At 36.6% G+C, this 19,641-nt stretch overlaps 3 protein-coding genes across 3 annotated transcripts; 1 reads left to right on the forward strand and 2 right to left on the reverse strand.

Moving 5' to 3' along the window:
• Positions 1-2,072: 2,072 nt before the first annotated feature.
• Positions 2,073-5,984, reverse strand: TBC1D23 (TBC1 domain family member 23). The gene is made up of 2 exons (XM_074093064.1): positions 5,653-5,984; positions 2,073-4,096 (listed from the first exon to the last, which is right to left on the reverse strand). Exons 1-2 carry the CDS (start codon positions 5,679-5,681, stop codon positions 2,089-2,091), a joined length of 2,037 nt encoding a protein of 678 aa, XP_073949165.1. The 5' UTR covers positions 5,682-5,984; the 3' UTR covers positions 2,073-2,088.
• Positions 5,985-6,079: 95 nt separating this feature from the next.
• On the forward strand, positions 6,080-15,124 carry senju (UDP-galactose transporter senju). The gene is made up of 4 exons (XM_074093066.1): positions 6,080-6,529; positions 6,733-6,856; positions 7,058-7,241; positions 10,279-15,124. Exons 1-4 carry the CDS (start codon positions 6,448-6,450, stop codon positions 10,924-10,926), a joined length of 1,038 nt encoding a protein of 345 aa, XP_073949167.1. The 5' UTR covers positions 6,080-6,447; the 3' UTR covers positions 10,927-15,124.
• On the reverse strand, positions 15,116-19,464 carry alc (5'-AMP-activated protein kinase subunit beta-1). Its single transcript, XM_074093067.1, has 5 exons — positions 19,048-19,464; positions 18,811-18,957; positions 18,195-18,326; positions 16,414-16,512; positions 15,116-15,958 (listed from the first exon to the last, which is right to left on the reverse strand). Exons 1-5 carry the CDS (start codon positions 19,366-19,368, stop codon positions 15,812-15,814), a joined length of 846 nt encoding a protein of 281 aa, XP_073949168.1. The 5' UTR covers positions 19,369-19,464; the 3' UTR covers positions 15,116-15,811.
• Positions 19,465-19,641: the final 177 nt, after the last annotated feature.

Genomic DNA, 19,641 nt, shown 5'->3' on the forward strand with positions numbered 1-19,641 from the left:
GGTCAAAATGAACGCTAGCGGACAGCGGAGCGACAAGTTTGTTCCCTGTCCATTGCGAGGCCGATACACTCTTCGTTTAGTGGTCACCTGGGTGCACACGCAATGAACAGAAAAAACACTCACCGCGCCGCTGCCCACGCGCTTCTAGTTTGTAACCTTATGGCATTCAAAAAGAAGAGTGATCAGTTTTTTTTTTTTTATGGCTTTCACCCTTGCTGTTTTAGCAAGATGTATTTTGCCAATGTCGGTGTACAGACATTACACACGCGAGGAGACTGTTCGGTTTATATAATTTTGATTTTGGGGGAGGAACAGACAGGAAACCTAAAACAAATAACAATGTTATGGACGGTACACTGACAACGACATGAGAAGTATTTACAAGTTTTTTTCACGTGATCAGATATTTTTGAGGACCTAGACAGTTCCGTAGTTATGACGGCTTCTGTATAACCAAACTATCCTAGTTTTGCTTCGTAACACAAACATCAAACTTGTGCTAGAAATAAAAGCAAAGTGAGATAACATATAGGTAATCGAGAGCATGAATATCTACGAGTATACACCATAGCGTTAAATACATGTATAAATCGACCTTATCGTTAATGTCATTGATGTGTATATATTTTTTTGACTTCTTGGTAACGTACATATATTCATGCCCTTGATTGTACTTATCGAAGTCGCAAGATTCGATAGCTATTTCATAAATGTTTTGTGTCATTTATTTAAAATACGAATTGGACAAAACTTAGTGCCTTATATGGGGCTTCTAAATATTAATTCAATACTTTGCTGAAGAATATTTTATAGAAATTATCAAATGAATTACGGCATCTGGATTATGCTTCACTTCATTGTGTACATGTCGTGATATAGTTGAAGCCGTGATATATTCATATGCCAGGGACTTTACCTATGAATATTATGCAATATACTTAAGAAGACAAGCTAGTGAAATAGTTATAACATGGTACAGTCTACCAAATTGATTTCGTTGCCACCATAGAACCTTGTTATCGTGAAATTTACGCCATGTTATAAGCATTGTTATATTTTTTTTTTATATGATAAAGTTCCGTGATCCCTCAGGAATTAAATTGGTTAAGTATATAATATGAAAAAAACCTAACAACCTCTTACAGCCTTATTCATAAAAAGTTAGAGCCTCCTGAAGGCTCCTTGAAGTGCTAAAAAACATGATTCATAAACGTCTGTTAGCGCTAATCAGTCGATCAAGGCTCTGCTAAAGTTAGAGGACCGCAGACCCTCCTTTATCTCCCTGCTAAGTCACAAAATGGCCGCCACAAGTTTGAACAGCTGACTTTGACAAGAGCAAAAAACCCTACCGAAGATATTTATAGTGAAGGCAGGGCTACGCAGATGGAAAAATTATTTTCAGGAATTTGTATTTAAAAATCCTCTAAATTAGCCATAAATATGAAAAAATAGAATGATTAACATAATTATGGCTTTTTACACAACATAAACATGCGGATCGGAAATGGCGGGAAAACAAACATCTCGCTTTTTATTTTTTCCTGCTAATTTGCTGTCACTGCTGTCAATTTTTTTTTTTTATCGATTAGGCCATTTTTTGTCTTTGATTTGTCAAGGTGCCAACATAACGCGTCTAATCCGTCTATCAGCAGCTCAACAACTAGCAGACTGCTAGCATGTGTTTATGAATCATACTTCTTGACAACCGTCTATTAAGCTTAATCAGTCTGCTAAGTAACAGACCGATCAAACCTCAATTAAGGTCTGTTAGTCCTTAGCCTTCAACCTGACCCAACAGCGTCGGATTTGCTCCTTCTAATTGATCCCACTGGCTTCCAATCTATCCCACCCACTATAATAGTCTAGAAAGATAGGTATATTACCAGATTAAGCTCGTATCATTACTATATTACATATTACTGAACATAAGCCGATATTTCTAGTGATATCCTAACTGTATCACTAGGGATATAACTATGTCACAGCTTCAACAATGAGATAAGTACAACATATTATTATGCGCCTATTCTCCGTCAACATTCAATTACTTCTACAAAAATATTATTCAGAAAAAAGTTCAAACAATTTTTATTTGCTGTCTAGCTGCTGAACAATTTGATTGGATACCACTTTGGTAGCTAACGAAGCGTTCGGAATTAGGAAGCGATCCATGTCCTTAATCAGTAGGTTATCACCATCCGGTACTCCGTATTTAAACGTAATTAATTCAGGGTGTCTCTTTTTCGCCGTTATCTTAACTATAGTCGACAACGGCCTCCGAGACAGCACTTTGTACATGCCCCGTTTGTTAGGAATGTCACGTAACACAATCAGGTGTGTTTCCGTCACAATTAGGCAGGAATCATACATATATCCATTAAGTAATACCTCTTGACATAGAAAGCTGTCAACCACATTATTTTCTCTCAGGAAAGCGTTGAGATCCACAGTTTCTTCTAGCAAATCTGACGAGTCTGTCACGTCTCTCCTTGCCTCGGGACGCGAGTCTTCGTCTTCGTCATTAATACTGAACACTGGAGGCACGTTTCGATATCTCTGATCCTTCCTATCGTTAGCGGAAACGTGCCATTCACCATTACCGCCTGTAGCGTTCGGATTGACAATGTATTCTATTAGTTTCCCTTTAACTTCCTGGCTCTTTGCTTTCATTGCTGACGAGAGTTTACTAAACAGCTGTATGGCCGGCGCATTGTCCCGCGTGGTCGTTTGGTGTAATTCTGCACCATCATTATTGTTTTGAGGCGCACAAACTAAACATGAGGCGGGGTTATGCTCCTCTAAACAATCTGTCATGTGGGGACCAAAATAATCATGTATGGCCACGAAACCACCGTCCAACATTGAAACGTATTTCGTATTTCTTTTTAAGAACGACGCAACAACCATGTGGGCATAACTATCCTCCTCGGTTCTACCGGAACCAACAAAACATAAGTGTTCTCCAGCAGCCAGAGACCCAGCGGCTAAAGCTTGCCTTTGAGCATTCAGCAGACCTTGTACAGCAGTGTTAAACGCATTTGGCTCTTGCAACATGAGATTACAGTCTAAATGGAATGCAGTAGACAAGTGCCCAGCATTATATTGCTCAGAAGGTCGGCAGTCTACTAAGAAGTACTTAACATTATCAGTATCTGATGATTCTATGGTGGCACTCTCTATTAGTTCATGGACAGCAACAGGAAGACAAAGCGCTTGAGAGTAGAGTTTGGAATTAATCTCAAGGCCATTAGTAGAAAATAAAACATCTAGAACATCATCACGGAATGATACAGGAGTTTTAAGAGAGTAGTAATGAGCCAATGAACAGAAATCAGACACATCATTTGCCTCTAGGTCTGCTGGCATGCTGCTTAAAATTGTTATAATATCTGCTTTGTCATCATCTTTCATTTGCAGCAGTTGTTCTCTGGAGTTTATTATCATGATGAGGCAGAGGAAGAAAATGAAGAAGGGGTCAGATCTTTGGAAGTACAAGTCCCACATGAAGAGAACTACTTCCAAATTGCAAGTTCCAGCAAACAGTGACCTGAGCCATGGGAGGCAGTACTGTTCAGGAGTTATCCTCTTAGTATCGAGGAAAGAACATAATTCAGGATCATGGTACTGCAGTACCAAACGCAGTATGTGAAATGGCACACCATTTGTTGTACAGCCCTTTGGAATATACAGATTAATGATTTTATCAAACAAGTTGTAAGTGTCAGACCGTGGTAATTTTAAACTCAACAAGGGCAATAAAATTTCAATCCAACCATTATTCGAAGAGTACTGAATAGATTTAGTTTTACAGTAAAATGTAATAACAGATTCAATGTCAGAAATCACTGACAGTTTATCATCCTCCTCATTAGCAAGACCTTTGACAAATTTCTTTACATCATCTCTGAGCTCGTTTTGATTGGGCAAGTCAAATATTTCATCAAATAGCAATAATTGGTTACCAGCATCTTGGCAATTGAGGCAGAGCAACCAAACATCCGGGCGAAGACTTTCTGGTATCTTCTTTCCTTTGGTAAGTGTGTTTATTTCATGCGCTGAACACCCATCTAGAAGCGCTGACTCCAATTCAATCAACCTGAAAAATTTAAATTGTTGTGTTTTAGAAACATGTTCTATCTGTGACCCAGTTTTAAACTTTTGCATGTGGCCATGTTTTTTTTATTATCGGCAGTATAAGATACTGAATCACATACCAGGGTGGAATCTTTGTGCTACTTAGTTTGTGCTGACATCTTATACATTTGCAAAAGAAATTATACTGAAATTGATTATGAAAAGGTTCCAGTCTGGTATGCGATTTAGTTTCCTCTGCTATATCAAATTGCTATTGTTCCTAATAAACAGTGTTTTATTTTATAATAATATGTATGATAGAAGGACATAGTCTTAGACACAGCTAAATTTATTGACAGTGCCAGCACTAAATAGGTATAAAAAAACAGAATCAAGCACTGAGGGTTCTGTAAACTTTGTAGTTATCTTTGAAATATCCAGTGCTAGCAGAACCCTGCTTCTAAGCAACATGTATGCAATGTGGGATCATTTTAGATAGTGACATAGACAGACATAAAAAAATTAACAATTTCAGTATTTTCTAATTGATTGTGCTATAATATAACGTTTTAAACTTTCGTGATTCTCACTCATAGTCAAAATACCTAATAATAATGGAGTATAATAATTGAGTCTACTCATGACCACGGCAACTGTAACATTGCCGAAACGTCGAGGTAAATATTACTTGTGTAATAATAGCGTGATAAGTCCCATTTGTGGTATTTTGACTATGTGCTATAATAGCTACATTCATACTAAACTTCAAGTTTCTAAGACAACTGGAGGAACTCAATAGGTTTTGACTCCCCAGTAATTTGTACAGAAACACCTTGTTTAATGACTGTTTCTTTTGACTGTGTTGACTTAGAAATTTCACTGCTCCAAGGGGTAGTGCAGACCAGGCCCTATACTAAGAAGTGCAAAATTCGAACTTTGTATCTTGCCACCCCGCTGACACAAATATTTATGAGAGTAAGAGGGACAGTATGGTCTTACTACAGATGTGTTCACTCAAGAAGGTGCGCCCCTCCACAGCTAATTATCAATGTGCACAAGTAAACCTCGTACTTACACACTGTCTTAGTCTCAGTGTGCGTGACTGACGGTATGCTTGCGACTGAGGACACGTTTGAGCTATGCACACATAGACTTGTTGTACGGATACATTTAAAACTACAATTTTAAAATGTGGGAGGGCGCATCTTCGTGAGTGAACAGATCGGTAACAGACTGACAACAAAATGATTCTATAAGGGTCCCGTTTAAGTACAGAACCCTTAAATGAGTTTCAGAGTTGTTTGTTGGTATTTGTGATATGTTTGTGTCATGCACTGATAATGTCTGGCAAGCACAATAAGACATTCACAGTCATCAAATAATTTACGGTCAGTGATTTTGTTAGAAAAACCACTGTAAAGGTAATCCTTTTATCTCTACAGTAAACACAGACAGATGTCTCATAGTAAAACCCCCTATTAGATTCTGAAGTTTATTGAAGTCATACGTTATACTTTCACAGTAATTAAAAAGGTCAAATAAATGCAAAATGTAGAGCAAGACTATAAGGATATTTACCAAGTACTGTCGTCTTCTTCGCCAGCCATTGTACCAGGCTCAATGTTTTTGTGTCACGGTGACCGGTGACTAATCTGTAGACACCTGCTAATGAAATTTGTTCAATGATTGTTGATTAGATACCGTCCGCGCCCACTAATAGGCAATTTACATGGACTATTTCAGTTTCAACTTTTAACACAACAATAAAATCAATCCAATGAATGACAGAACTGTTCAACTGTCAGCTGAGCTGAGTGGCATGTCAAGGCAAAAATAATCAATTTGTTTCTTCTTATTGTAAATAAATGTCCTCAAGGCTGTTTTTTCATTGACTTGAGTGAGCCCACTGCAATTTTTACTGAAATGTTAGCCAATGTCACTGTCACATGTCACATGTACAGACAGTATCGCCAGTCCAAATGATAGCTTTAGATTTATATATGAACTGGTTCATTTCCTTATTAATCTTAGTCAACTCATGTTACAGTGTTTTTTCGATTATTTTTTTTATGTTTAATAATTTTGAGCTGGTTAATTAATTTTTTTTGAAGTGCACGAATTATATGTATAATTGATTTCAAATCTAGCAATTAATTCTATATTACCTTTCCTTACTTTGGACCACAAACAAACATCAGTTCACTCACTCACACTCACAACCACACTTTAGATGGTTGTTTGTTTCTGTGATTTCTGTCAGCTCGAGTCTCATATTTCGGCGTTTTCGTTTTGCATTGCGCAGTACCTAAATAATTTATTCAAAATTTAATTGAATTCGTGCTGCAGCGGTGAACGAGTGATGCACGTACAAAAATGAAAGAACTACAAAACCTATTTCCCAATAAAGAAGGGTTTATAGTCTTCGCATTGTACATAATTTTGTTTGTGTTTCAAGGTAAAAGAATTCAAAGATTTTTTTTTGACCAATATCCTGTTCTTATCAATCAATTACTTGTTTTTCGAACTGCTGTGTTATCGTACTATAATTTATTTCCTCCTACTCTGCCTAGTAACAGCTAGTAGAGTTAGAAACAGTAAACAGTACAATAGTCAATTGTGTTTTACTGTTTCATTTCTTGTAAAATTCTCATTTTTCAGGAGTATTTGTTACTGCATCAAAGAACGCAAGTGGTGGTTATGAATACAACACAACACTGGTTGTATTCTTGTCAGAACTTCTCAAGCTTGTGGCTTCTGCCACACTCTACTCTTTTAGAAGAAAGTAAGTTACTGTTAAAGTAATTATTCCAATGAACTTGATGCAATTGCATTAATATTATTCCAATTGTGCATGTAAAATTAACTATTCTTTTCATGTAATAACCCTTGATGTGCAATTAAGTGTGTTGTAAGTATGCTTTTATCTGTGCTTTTAATACTGTAAATGTTAATTTTTATTTTTTTAATTTAATTTTAATTTCAGTGATAAACCGCACATTTTCAAAGCGGTGGCGATTAACTTCAAGTTACTACTGCTCTATTTCATCCCGTCGCTGTTGTACTGTTTCTACAATAACCTGGCATTTGTCAACTTGTCCCACTATGACCCGACATCATACTACATTCTCCTGCAGTTCCGGGTAGTCCTGACTGCATTACTGTTTCAGGTATGTTTCAGCTTTTCATTTTAAATGTTAGCTTTTTTTTACTTATTTTTTTAGTGCATTTGTCTGACTGCCAGTCTCATTTGAATTCAATGGTCAAATTCATCAAACACTTCTGCTTAGAGCATGAATTCCGGTATAAGATAATACCGAAAAACCGGAATATCAAGCAAAATTCCGATATTGGCACAACCGGTATTAAAATTGTATAATACCGGTATTTCGATAATTTCAATATTAATCTCTATATACCATTTATTTTGTTTTTAAATAGAGTATTATAGACTCAACTCAACACTCTCAAAAGTTGCAAAAATTCATTAGTACTTACTTAATTAATATTATTATTTACAATAAATTAAATTAGACTCTACTATTCATAAAGATTACTAACTATGCCTATGAGAAAACCGCGTGTCTTATTACGTGGCGTGTCTTATATCTGCACCTGGCCATAGTAAATGTATGGGATTGATTGTACTAACACGCATCGGGTGGCTTAGCATAGCGTCGCGTTTTAGTAGTGTGTTTCCACCATTACACATTTTTTTATTATTGCTTAAATAATTGTGTTATCTTATTTTAATGGATGTCTTGATTTTTTTTGAAGTAAATATAATAATAAATAAGTATGTTATTTTAAAGTTATGTAAATGTTTTTTCTATGGATAAAAGAAGTATAAAATTCACAGGAATAAAATAATATACCTATGTTAAACATAGATCTCGTCTCATTAAGACAATAACGTGTATCATCATACGGAGTGTCATGTGTACCTAATAGCAGTAAATAGCCTATGGTCTTCACAGTTTTTTAACTAGTGTGAATAATACTTTTGCATTTATAACTAGCAGGAACAAAATTTGCAACAGTTAGATAGCAAAACAAAAATTATGTTTTATCAAAAATTCATAAGGACATCCATGCAGTGGTGTAGCGTAGTGGGTGCGAGGGGCGGTCCGCCTTAGGCGGCAATTTTGAGGGGGCGGCAAAATTCCCAAGATATTAGATAATAATAATATTTCACAATACTATTCGGAAGGTTAGAATGAGAACGACAACAACGTAATGGAAAACCATTACTTATACTGTGACGAAATCGGGGAATTCCCTTTCTATAATTAAATGGTATTATTGATTGGTATGTATTGGCATATTGTATAGGTACTATGGTTTTTTAAAACATAAACAAGAGGGCGGCAAAATTTTCTTTCGCCCCGGGCGGCTGATAGTACCCACGCTACGCCACTGCATTCGTGTAACCGTTTATTAACAATTAACATCAAAACGAATTTCCTACTTGAACATTATATCGGATCGGAGTGATACATTTTTGATCGTTTACCGATTTAACACAAATAAAGGTGTAAGTCATCTTTGAAATAATCTTAGCTACTTAAGATTGTCGGAACCGGAAAGGTTTTGCAAGTGGGAAAATCATTCATTTTACTTTAATAAACGTCCGATATTAGATGCTCTACTTATGCTGTGCCACAGAATAAGTAATAGTACAAGTAGCTGTGCCCAGATTCTCTGGCTGCAAAAAGTGCTTGATGAACCTGTATAATTTGTATTGTATGTTCAAATACCAGATAACCTCAAAAACATTGTTTTTTGGTAGCTATGCTCTGCAGAATGTCTCTACGCCGACATTGGCAAAATACGTCTTGCTGTCACGGCAAGAGTGAAAGCCGTTGAAGAAAAAAAAAAATAGTTATTAATAAACTTTCTAAATATATCGGAGTACGAAAAGAAGGTCGTTCCTCCTCAGGTTTTAGGTCGCCAAAGAAAAAAGAAAGCATTGTTCCGGCTATACTCAACTATTGCCATAAAACCTTTGGAGTGGCGGCGCCATATTTAAAATTTACAGTCAGGTGGCGCGGCCATTTTAAAAAAATCTCCCTTGAGTGGCAATGACACATCCGAATTAATTTCGCGAATTCGCGTATTTTATAAAAAATATCACCAAAAAAAACCATTTTAATGTTATATATAAGCCTTACAGTGATAGTTAAGCATAAAATGGCATATCTAATGAAATAACAATAAATGTCCTTCAATTTCTGTAAACTTTATTAGTCATTAACAAATATCTGATAACCAAATTTTTCTCAGTCATGGTATTAATATAACTATAATTACAAAATAAAAACATTACTTGTAGAAAACACTGATTTATTAGGGTTCCGGAGCCAAAATTGCAAAAACGGAACCCTTATAGTTTCGTCAAGTCCGTCTGTCTGTCCATCCGTCCGTATGTCACAGGCATTTTACTCGAAAACTACAAGATGTATATCAATGAAATTTGGAGTACAGATGTCTTGTCAAAGCCGCTATTTAGTTTTGTAGTTAAATTACAAACATTATTTATAGGAATACCATACACGTTACAGAAATTGAAAAAAATTTTACCTCGCATCAACGTGTGGCACATAGTTCGACAGCTCTTTTGAAAAGGTTTCTCAAAAACTTTTGTGATTAAGTGAAGATTTCCGGAAATAATCGCTCCCAAAGCAGCAAAAATAGTGTCCCCCCCCCCCCCCCCCACCCCCTCTATCATGTAAACCGTTTGTCCAAAAAATATGGAAAGGTTAATAAATACTTTCAACGAAAATTGGTTTCAACATGATCGGATATACCGTTTTTGCGTTATTACCGAAAAACTGCGCTTCTCAACAAAAGGACGTAAACGCTCTTTTTCTGGTAATAGATTTTAAGACTGTTAATTGTGTTGTAACGCACATAATATTACTTGATTTTTTTCGTAATGGCTACGGAACCCTATCTTGGGCGTGTCCGACACGCTCAGGCACATGTGCCTCATGGCTAGTGATTTAAATAATGTATATATATTATATTATATTATTTTTATTCTTGAACCACATTTAGATAACCAACGAAAATGACTATGGGGACATTATATTGAGGATATTACTTAGTATATCATTTATTTCAAAAGAACGCTGCACATCGCTTGGGGACAGGGAACCTGTTAAATTAATTCAGGCACTTTATCTAATCAAGATATTTTGATTTCAGTGTTTGTTCAAGAAAAAACTAACGTTTATTCAATGGATCTCCCTAGGCATCCTGACTCTAGGATGCATAATAAAGAACTTTGACGCCGCCTCGGTCCAGTCCACGACACTGCACGACACAGATCTATGGTCACAAGTATTCAACATTTACTTCCTCTCAATTAACTTCCAAAACTTTTGTTCTTGCCTAGCGGGCACATACAACGAGTACCTTCTAAAGAGTCAGGGTTCCAGCGTTGACATATTTTTACAAAACGTATTCATGTACCTGGACTCTGTTATATGTAATTTCTTTATACTAATGTTCAAAGGTGAATTAAACACTGTGTTTAACGACTTCGGGTCTTTATGTAACATAATTGTGGTACTTATTATTGTCAATAGCGCTGTAGTTGGTATAGTGACCAGCTTTTTTTTGAAGAATCTCAACTCTATTCTAAAAACTTATGCAAGTGCTTTAGAACTGGTCATAACAGCTGTTGTTTGTTATATACTATTCCGTATTCTGATAACATGGGGAACTGTGATATCTATTTGTCTAGTCATTATCGCTGTGGCGATGTATTTCAAAAATCCTGTCAATAATGTTAATTTGGGAAATGATAGTTCAAGAGATACGAAAGCATTGCTTGATGTGGTAACAGAATAGTGCCATAGGTTATGGTGATAGGAGGCTGTTAATTAGAATCTTATTTTCCTGCGTTTAGGGCCTACGCTAGCTGGCGCAGATGCACGGAGCGGGTAGAGTTAAAATCCTTCGCACGCGACGCGTGCTGTTAGCGCTGCTCATACTGTCATTGACATCTATGTACCTTACGTTACGGCGCTAGACTAGCTGTTTGGAAGAAAACACACTTTACTTTTATTTATGTAACCTTTTTGTTTTTACTTTTTGTACAATAAAGAGTATAAACAAACAAACAAAACGCGCGGCGCATCAATCATCAATATAACTTTGTCACGGACAAACTAGAGCAACCGTCGGGTCGGGTGACAATGAAAAGTCACTAATTACCACTTATAGTCAAGAGCAGGGATCACCAATTAGCTTCTACACGGGTCCAGTTTTTAAAATAGAATTATCTTTGCGGTCGGTCGTCCGTGTTCGAATTGACGGCAACTAAGACAATTAAAGCGCGAGATACATTTTATTAAACTATGTCTCAGTAATACAATACAAGTTACCGTTTACTTAAGGTCCGCACAAAATAGTTCGGCCGTCCGCCATTTGGTGACCCCTGGTCATGAGGGATAATCAAACTTATGCGTAGCATCGTAAGGTTAATATTCCACTAATCTTCTTTTGCAGTCAGTGACTTGCTTGTCACCTGACGACGTTCACAAAACCGCGCTGTGAACTAGTTGTGTGCGCCGTTTTGATGTTAGAAAAATGCAGTCTATACATCGATGTAGATAGATATATAGATAAAAAAAATATTCACAAACTGCCATGACAATTGTACGAAAATAAAAAATAGATGTCGATGCTATTTTTAACCCCCGACGCAAAAAGAGGGGTGTTATTGAATAAGCGTCCACCCGCTTCGTACCTACAAACCGCGTCAGCTAGCGTAGGTCCTTTAGCTCCATTTTATCACTGCACTGTTCCAGTGATATGGCAGCAGCAGACTAATTATATTTATATGACGCAATACTTATAGTTAAGTTACAAAACTGGGTTGCTTTACTATTTGTATTGCAAATGAAATCTCGTAAATTAATACGAGGGAGTTAATCTTTTATTTGTAGATTACCAATGTCACTAAATTATGTGCAAGCTGTGACTTACACGTACCTATTATGTGTTTTGCATTATGTGTTGGTGTTGATTTTCTTTATCTCGAAATTAGATAATTAGGTACAAAATATTGCGGTTTAAAACAACCAAGAATGGATAAATTAAACTTCCATCTGGGTATTCTAGATGTTATTTAGCCCAGTGACAGTAGAATTAACAGTCTTTATCAAATTTTGTTTTGTATTAATTTATAAATAACTTGTGCCAGTATTAGACAGTTCACAAATGTTTTGTATTTATGTACATAATTATAATTAAGTTGAGGGATAAGGACAATATTCAGACCTTGGTAACATTTTGGAAGCATACAGCATTTTTTAAATATAATTTGTAATTTTTAAAGCTCAGCTAAAGTGCCTCAATTGAAAAACGGCTGTTACAAAGGGGCTGCTTTCCAGCTGCTACGTAACTGCCGACTGCTCATACATTTTCATTAAAAGAGAACGAGAGAGTTGCAGTTCCATTGCAGCAAGCATTGCAGTCGGCAAAGCTATGCACTAACTAACTGCGATTGAAATTGTTGGGCGGTCGACGCATTTGCTGTTAAACTTCGTCAAACATAAAACATAGACGACCGGATGGCCAAGTGGTTAGAGAACCTGACTACGAAGCTTGAGGTCCCGGGTTCGATTCCCGGCGGGCAGATATTTGTATGAATAATACGAATGTTTGTTCGCGGGTCTTGGATGTTTAATTATCTATATAAGTATGTTTGTTTATCCGTTGCCTAGTATCCATAGTACCTAGAAGCTTTGCTTAGTTTGGGACTAGGTCAATTGGTGTCAAGTGTCCCATGATATTATTATTGTTCATACTGTGAAAGTTGTTGTAGTTGAGGAGTTTGATTTGTCTCTGTACTTACATATTTTAAGTGCGTTTATTTTACATTTTACTAAATTTTATTTCAATGAATTTTCAAGGTTAAAATATTAGATCATTCGCATATGGAAATATATAGTTATTTAGTTATAGTTTGACATGTAATTTAGTTATTAAGTTCCGGTTATTTATTTTATTGGTATTATTTTGATAAGAAATAGGACATGCCTCTTAAAATAATCGTAAGTTGCAGCAATAATAGCAATAAAATTGTTATATTTGCTGTTAGTTTTTAATATCGCGTTTTTTCCCAAATGCATTTTTTTCTCAACGTGCTTTTTTACTGAAGCTTATTTTCACAGTAGCATTTTTTCCCAATCAGAGTCGACACACACAGTGTCGACGGAGCTCCGCTCATGCGGAGCTCCTACTTATGAGTAGTTTTGGCCCTTCGGGCCGATGCAAACTTAACCTGAACCTACCTATGTTTCGGTGTGGATTCTGATTGGGAAAAAACGCTACTGTAAAATAAGCTTCAGTAAAAAAGCATATTGGGGAAAAAACGCGAATGGAAATTTTGCTACTAGGAAATAACGATTTTGGGGAAATTTCCAACTCACAGATATATTGATATGGTAATTTTAATACCACACGAAGTTTTCACCATGTTTTACATGATTTTACACACTTGTTCTCGAAACATCAGATTCCAAAATGCTAATTAAATGTGTAAAGTACAATCGCGGAACACGAAGAATTTAATGACCTCCACTACCTGCCTCTGTCACTCGCGCGTGAATATCTGACGTCGCATTCGTACAAAAGCATCTGTGCGAGCGCGACGGCGAATGTTTACGCGCGAGCAACTGAGACACGTAGTTAATGGTGATTGTACGAAATTCTTCGTGCTCCGCAACCGGACTTTAGTAAATCAGCCAAATAAGTGGTCTACCAACTTTTAAACAAGTTCCTATCAAATGAATACGTCGCTAAAGTCGAACAGTCGAACTTTCAAGTTGACAGACACGTCTATTTGGCATTATTGTTTTATGACATGCAAACGATTATCAGCTTTAGGGTGGTAGACCACATATTTGGATGGTACCTACTTATTGTGAAAATCCGCATGAAAGCATGTGCCTTAATAGTATTAAAATAATGAATAACATCCTTCTACATCCATTTACATGTGTAAAGAAACCAAAAATTGCCCAAAGAGCCATGGAAGGAAGCATGATAGACAAGAGACGAACAGACAAAATGAGGAAGAATTGCGAAATAGAACAGGTGTGTGTGACCGATGTGACTGTGACCCATAAAATTTAACCCTTAATAAAAAGGTAGAGGCGATTTAGCGACCACATACATCGACTTGGAAATTCAACCTTATTGTATTAGTAATAAGTTACAATATCCATTGTAAAAAGTAAACTTGTAACCGCATAGTATCCAAGAGATAGAAGGATGCATGCATTATTCCTAAATAAAGGAAGACAATGTCGTCGCTGGGTCTCTGACGAAATTGCAGGAATGGAGACTGCTGCGGGAGGCTTTTGCCCACAGTCACACACATGCAGAAGATTAATATTGTTAGTTAAGATACTATTATTTTGTATTTGTATTTGAACTAAGAGGATTTAATTAAACATAATGTGAAAATCTGATGTTTCGGGAATGAACACGAAAATTTGTGTTTCGTATTGATATCGACAAGTTGGACTCTAGTCGTTTATTTTTAGTGCAAGAACACTGCGGTTAGCCGCGTGGTTTTAGCGCACCGTCTCTTTCTCAATCTATACTCTAAAGAGGGACGGCGTGCTAAATCGCGCAGCTATAACATAGTATGTTCTAGCCCTATAAATGTACAAGGAAATCGTTTTGGCAACCACCTGAGGCTGAGCAGTGATGTTTTAGGTTAACAGAAGTGTTCGAAACTGCAGGGCTACTACGAACCTCGAAACTCGAAGTTCGTGTCGTGTGGTCCCTCTAACACTTATACTATTTAATACGAGAGCGAGAGGGATGGTACGATACGAACTTCGAGTTTCGTAGTAGCCGAGTGGCAGTGTATACTGATTGAGTATTCAAAGGAAATCTCATATATGTACGTGAACTAGGTAAAGATTTTATAATGGCGCTCAAAAATACCATGCCAAATGATTATTCAATAGTATTTTATAATTAGATTTTGTTTATGACATTTGAAAAATAAAATAACATAAAACGTCAATATTTTTATTTACATTTATGAACTACTTCTAAGTTCCCTCTTAAGACTTAGTGAAAGTTTTAAAAATAACAATTGAAATTAAAGATTTACATACAAACGCTTCATTGTCAAGAAAAAGCAATGTCCAATGGTGGGTGTGCTTATTTCTGATTGTGAAAAAATCATGCTGGATCAAGTTACATTATAAACTTTGCTTATTAACCTTTTAACAGCCTAAAAAAAATTCTGAAAATCGTTCCATATGCACCACGAAATGCCACTATGGCACTTTTTTCAGCTGTCGTGTTTTACTGCCACGACAAGGCAATCGAAGGCAGTAATTATGAGGCTCATAACATAATTTATAGAGGTCGGACTAAAACCTAAAGTCAAAAACGTTTATCATCGAATGGACACCCATATTTGGTTGAAACACGGTTGGTTGTGACTGAATCATCTTTTCTGTCTTACAGTATGGTATGAGGTTAGAACCAGATGGTGAAATACTATCGTCAGTGCTTGGGTGTTAGACACAGCCGCCGGTTGGTTGGTGGTTTTGGTTGTGGTGGTAACCAGTGTGATTTTGGTAATTTGGTATACCTATAAGATAGTTGGGATTTTTTTCTTGGTAGTTACATCCGATATGTCGCTAGAAACGGTTTTGACTAACATTATTGTTTAACTAGTCAAGGCACACTTGATAGAAGTTTAAATTGGTTTATAAAGAAGAGTAGTAACATATTTCTTCCTATAGCGATGCGTGGCTGATAATACCATGACGCCATCTTTGATTGACAAAGCATATAAATGATTCAGCATCACATGATTTGGTTCTGGGAGCAGGGTCGGTTCACACTGAAACAAACAATACAAAGTCACATTTTGAATAAATTGTTATTTACTTTGAACCCTCATTGGAACGTTCCTTGACAGAAATTATCGCCAGATGGCGTTAGTATCGAGAGGTATGTGTGAAGTAGTCTTGCATGCGATTGGCTCACCACTCACCAGTCACAAACATGATACAAATTGACTACAACTGCAGTGTATATACCTATTTTCGACGAATAAAAATATTGATTGATTGATTGACTGATTGACCTCACAAGAGAACGAAGAGAGACAGTTTGTAAAGTCGTTTTCTTAAATTTTCTAATTCTCTGTGCAATTTTCTCTATTTTATTTTCTAAAAGAACCTTCTACAAAATATTGGAAAACATTGAAAAAAAGATGGATGAAATCAGTAGTTGTTCTCAAGTTACAACCATCTAGGGAAACAGAGATTTAATTTTTACCAACAGTGCACTTACGGACAATGGTGTGTCCTTGTTTAATATGACTTGCAGAAGGTGTGGTGGCAGTATGGGGGGCCCTGATACTTTCTCCCATGGTTTTGACTGTGGTATTTCCTGAAAAAAAAAAACAATGTATTCATTGCTGACCTTGATCACTTTCACTCAAAATTTCACCCAGAGCCCTACTGTGGTAGCGTTACCACTGCTGTATTATTATTATGAATCACTTTAAACACTTACATCACTTTGAGGCATTGGGTGTAAGTCAAAGCTTATATGAATTTGAGGGAATGAGCTAAATCCAGAACCTAACACCTGTTTTATTATTTCTCAGAGTTAAACAGGCCTGAAACCAAAAATTTTTGGGTAATTTACCCCGGTTACCGGGTTACCTTACGCCAGGGGTCAGCAACGCGTGGCCCGAGACCTTTCTCCTTGTTTTGTAATATCACTTATAGTACAGGTAGTATATGCAGGTAGGCCTACAATAAGTAGCTACAAAATATCTATTAGGTACATAATTATCTTAGAAGTGCGGCCCGCCGTTATATATTTTTCACAACACTGCTCGAAAATGTGGCCACAGATAACCCAAAACTGCCTATATATGTATGTACATTTAACAGCTGACTCATTTATGTCTCGCAAAACACGACAACAATGTAACACATTACGAAAACAGGTTGTATCAATATATGTATTTCATAATACAATACGACTTTTTAAAATATAATTACTGAATTTCATTCCTGATGTGCTGAAACGACAATTGGACCAATCAAAATTAATCATCTGCTGCATGTGAAATTATATTGACCAATGAGAATGCGTCATTCATGACTTATGAGGTGTTTTTTTTTCTTAAACGCATAATATGCACAAAATGCTTTAATTTTTTTAAGTATGAAAAAACGCCACAGCGTCGCAGCAGGTCGGACATGACGAGGATGAAGTTTTGATTTTTAGGGCTCCGTACCGAAAGGGTGCCAATGGGACCCTATTACCGAAACTCCGCTGTCTGTCTGTCTGAACTGTTTACGGTACCCTACATGAATGAGTCCGACTCACACTTGACCAATTTTTTAAATATGTGGTTGTGTACTGGCCACTAAGAACGGATTCGGTTAAAAACAAAAATTATGTCATAAAGGCAAAACTAAAATCGGCGGGAGGGGTGACACTATTTACCGGCCCTGATAATACCGACATGGAAATAAGTTCGTGCAAACGCTCATACAAACTCGTGTTAAACTGACATGAGTTTCTATGGGCGTGTACAAGAAAAATCGGATCGGTATTTCCATGTCGGTATTATCCGGACCGGTAAGTGTCACATGGCAGGAGCAACGCAGTCATTGGATTCTTATTGTTTGTTTTGTGATAAATATTTTTTATTTCCTCGCAGTGATTGTGAAAAGCACAATGTTTAGTCTCAGTGCAATAGATGAACTCATATTATGGAAAACTATTAGTTCATCTATTGTTTACTTTCAAGCCTCTACAACAATGTAATATTTTTCACTATGTGCCCCATGCCTGCTAAAAGGTTGGCGCTATGCTAGAAGGTCGAACAAAACTAGTAAAATAAATTGGCCTGGCTAGGTATGTTTGTGTGTTGAATGTTCCATGAGGTAAAGATAACTACTACTACTATACTGTCACTAAAACCTATTTGTATTCAAGAAACCTATGGTTTGATAATAAACTATAACGAAAAAATAATGACCCATTTACATAAAATCCAGTTCATTTTTAGTGTTCCAAAGGTGTTAATAAGTAACAAGTGTAGTTTTTACCTGCGAGTACTCAGTCTGAGCGCTGCTATGTATGCCTTCACTGTCCTTAGCAAGCGCTTGAAACACCTCAAAATCTGACAGCTTTACTTTTACCAAGTTATTTTTGGAGCCCATTCCATTGTCAACCAATTTCTGAAAACATACAAATAAAAACTAGGGATGGGCCGAAATTCGTTTTACATTCGGTTTAACCGAATTTCGGCAGCTTGAGCCAAACTTCGGCATTCGGCCGTAATTAGGCACTAGAAAAAAAGAACCTACTTGACACTTGTACCTACTATTTTGACTAAAATTAATAGAAAGCATATGTCATAATCAGTAATGTGCAAAAAAAACTTTTTTGTTTTAATATATACCTTGATTATAATTCGTAAATTGAATTTAAAAAAAAATGTTTTTGGTTCACACTTTTTACAAACTAAACATTGAATTTTTAATTTTTACTGAATATTCGGCCAAAGTTTGTATTTGGTTCAAACCACATTTGGCCCATCACTAATAAAAACTAAAACATTTAGTTGGTTTGCAAGATTAAACAACAAAATACTTTGGGATATATTACTTTTAAACTGGCAATATAGACCTACAAAAACATAACAAAATAATTTGTACTTACCACTTGAGGGTCATTTCGCCATTCACCATCCACAAAATACTTGTACTGATGCTCACCCTCAGGTAAGTCAATAATAGTCACAAAGTCACCATGGCTCTTAACCATTGGAATAGTTTTCCAATCTGTGAATGTTCCACTAATAAATACCTGTAAGAAAAAATCAACTGTTCATTTAGCATGCATATTTATGATGTCATTATTTGATTTAATTCAGCCTTGGAATATTTCTTTACTCACTTGCTTTCCGCCTCCTTCCCATCTAAACACAGTAGGAAGCACTTTAGATTCGTCAGTTGATTTACTACCGTCTGTTAACGTGTTCGATCGCTCGCGCATTACACCGAATTCCTCCTCGCTCTCAGGCACTGCTTTAGTATAGTACGGTGCTCCATCTTCAATGTTATTGTCGTCATCTCGCCCGATACGGTCCTCGTCCACCTTTTTGTCAAAGGTAAAAGCTTCACCTTCCTTAGTCGGAGAGGATGGACCTGCTCCTGGTGGCTTTGCAACAGCGTCTTTATGCCATTCTTTGGGGTGATTACTCCCAGCGTTTCCCATAGTTGTGATTTATATTCTACCAACTCAAAATTTCCATTGACTTCTAAATAATTGAAGATACGATCGAAATCAAAGTAAAACACGAACTGTCAAATTTGTCAAAAACACAAAATATGACGGAATTGTGACGGAATAAGCCGGACCGTATTGTACTTTGATCCAATCTGTCACTCCTTTGCCTCAGACTTTTCCACAGGCTTAATGTCTTTCTTTGTGCCGTGCAAGATTGCAAGAGTACAATTTGGGCCGAACCGCACAGCTATATGTTTAAGG

This window comes from Choristoneura fumiferana, chromosome 10 (genome assembly GCF_025370935.1).
Source record: "Choristoneura fumiferana chromosome 10, NRCan_CFum_1, whole genome shotgun sequence".
Classification (NCBI taxonomy): Eukaryota; Metazoa; Arthropoda; class Insecta; order Lepidoptera; family Tortricidae; genus Choristoneura; species Choristoneura fumiferana.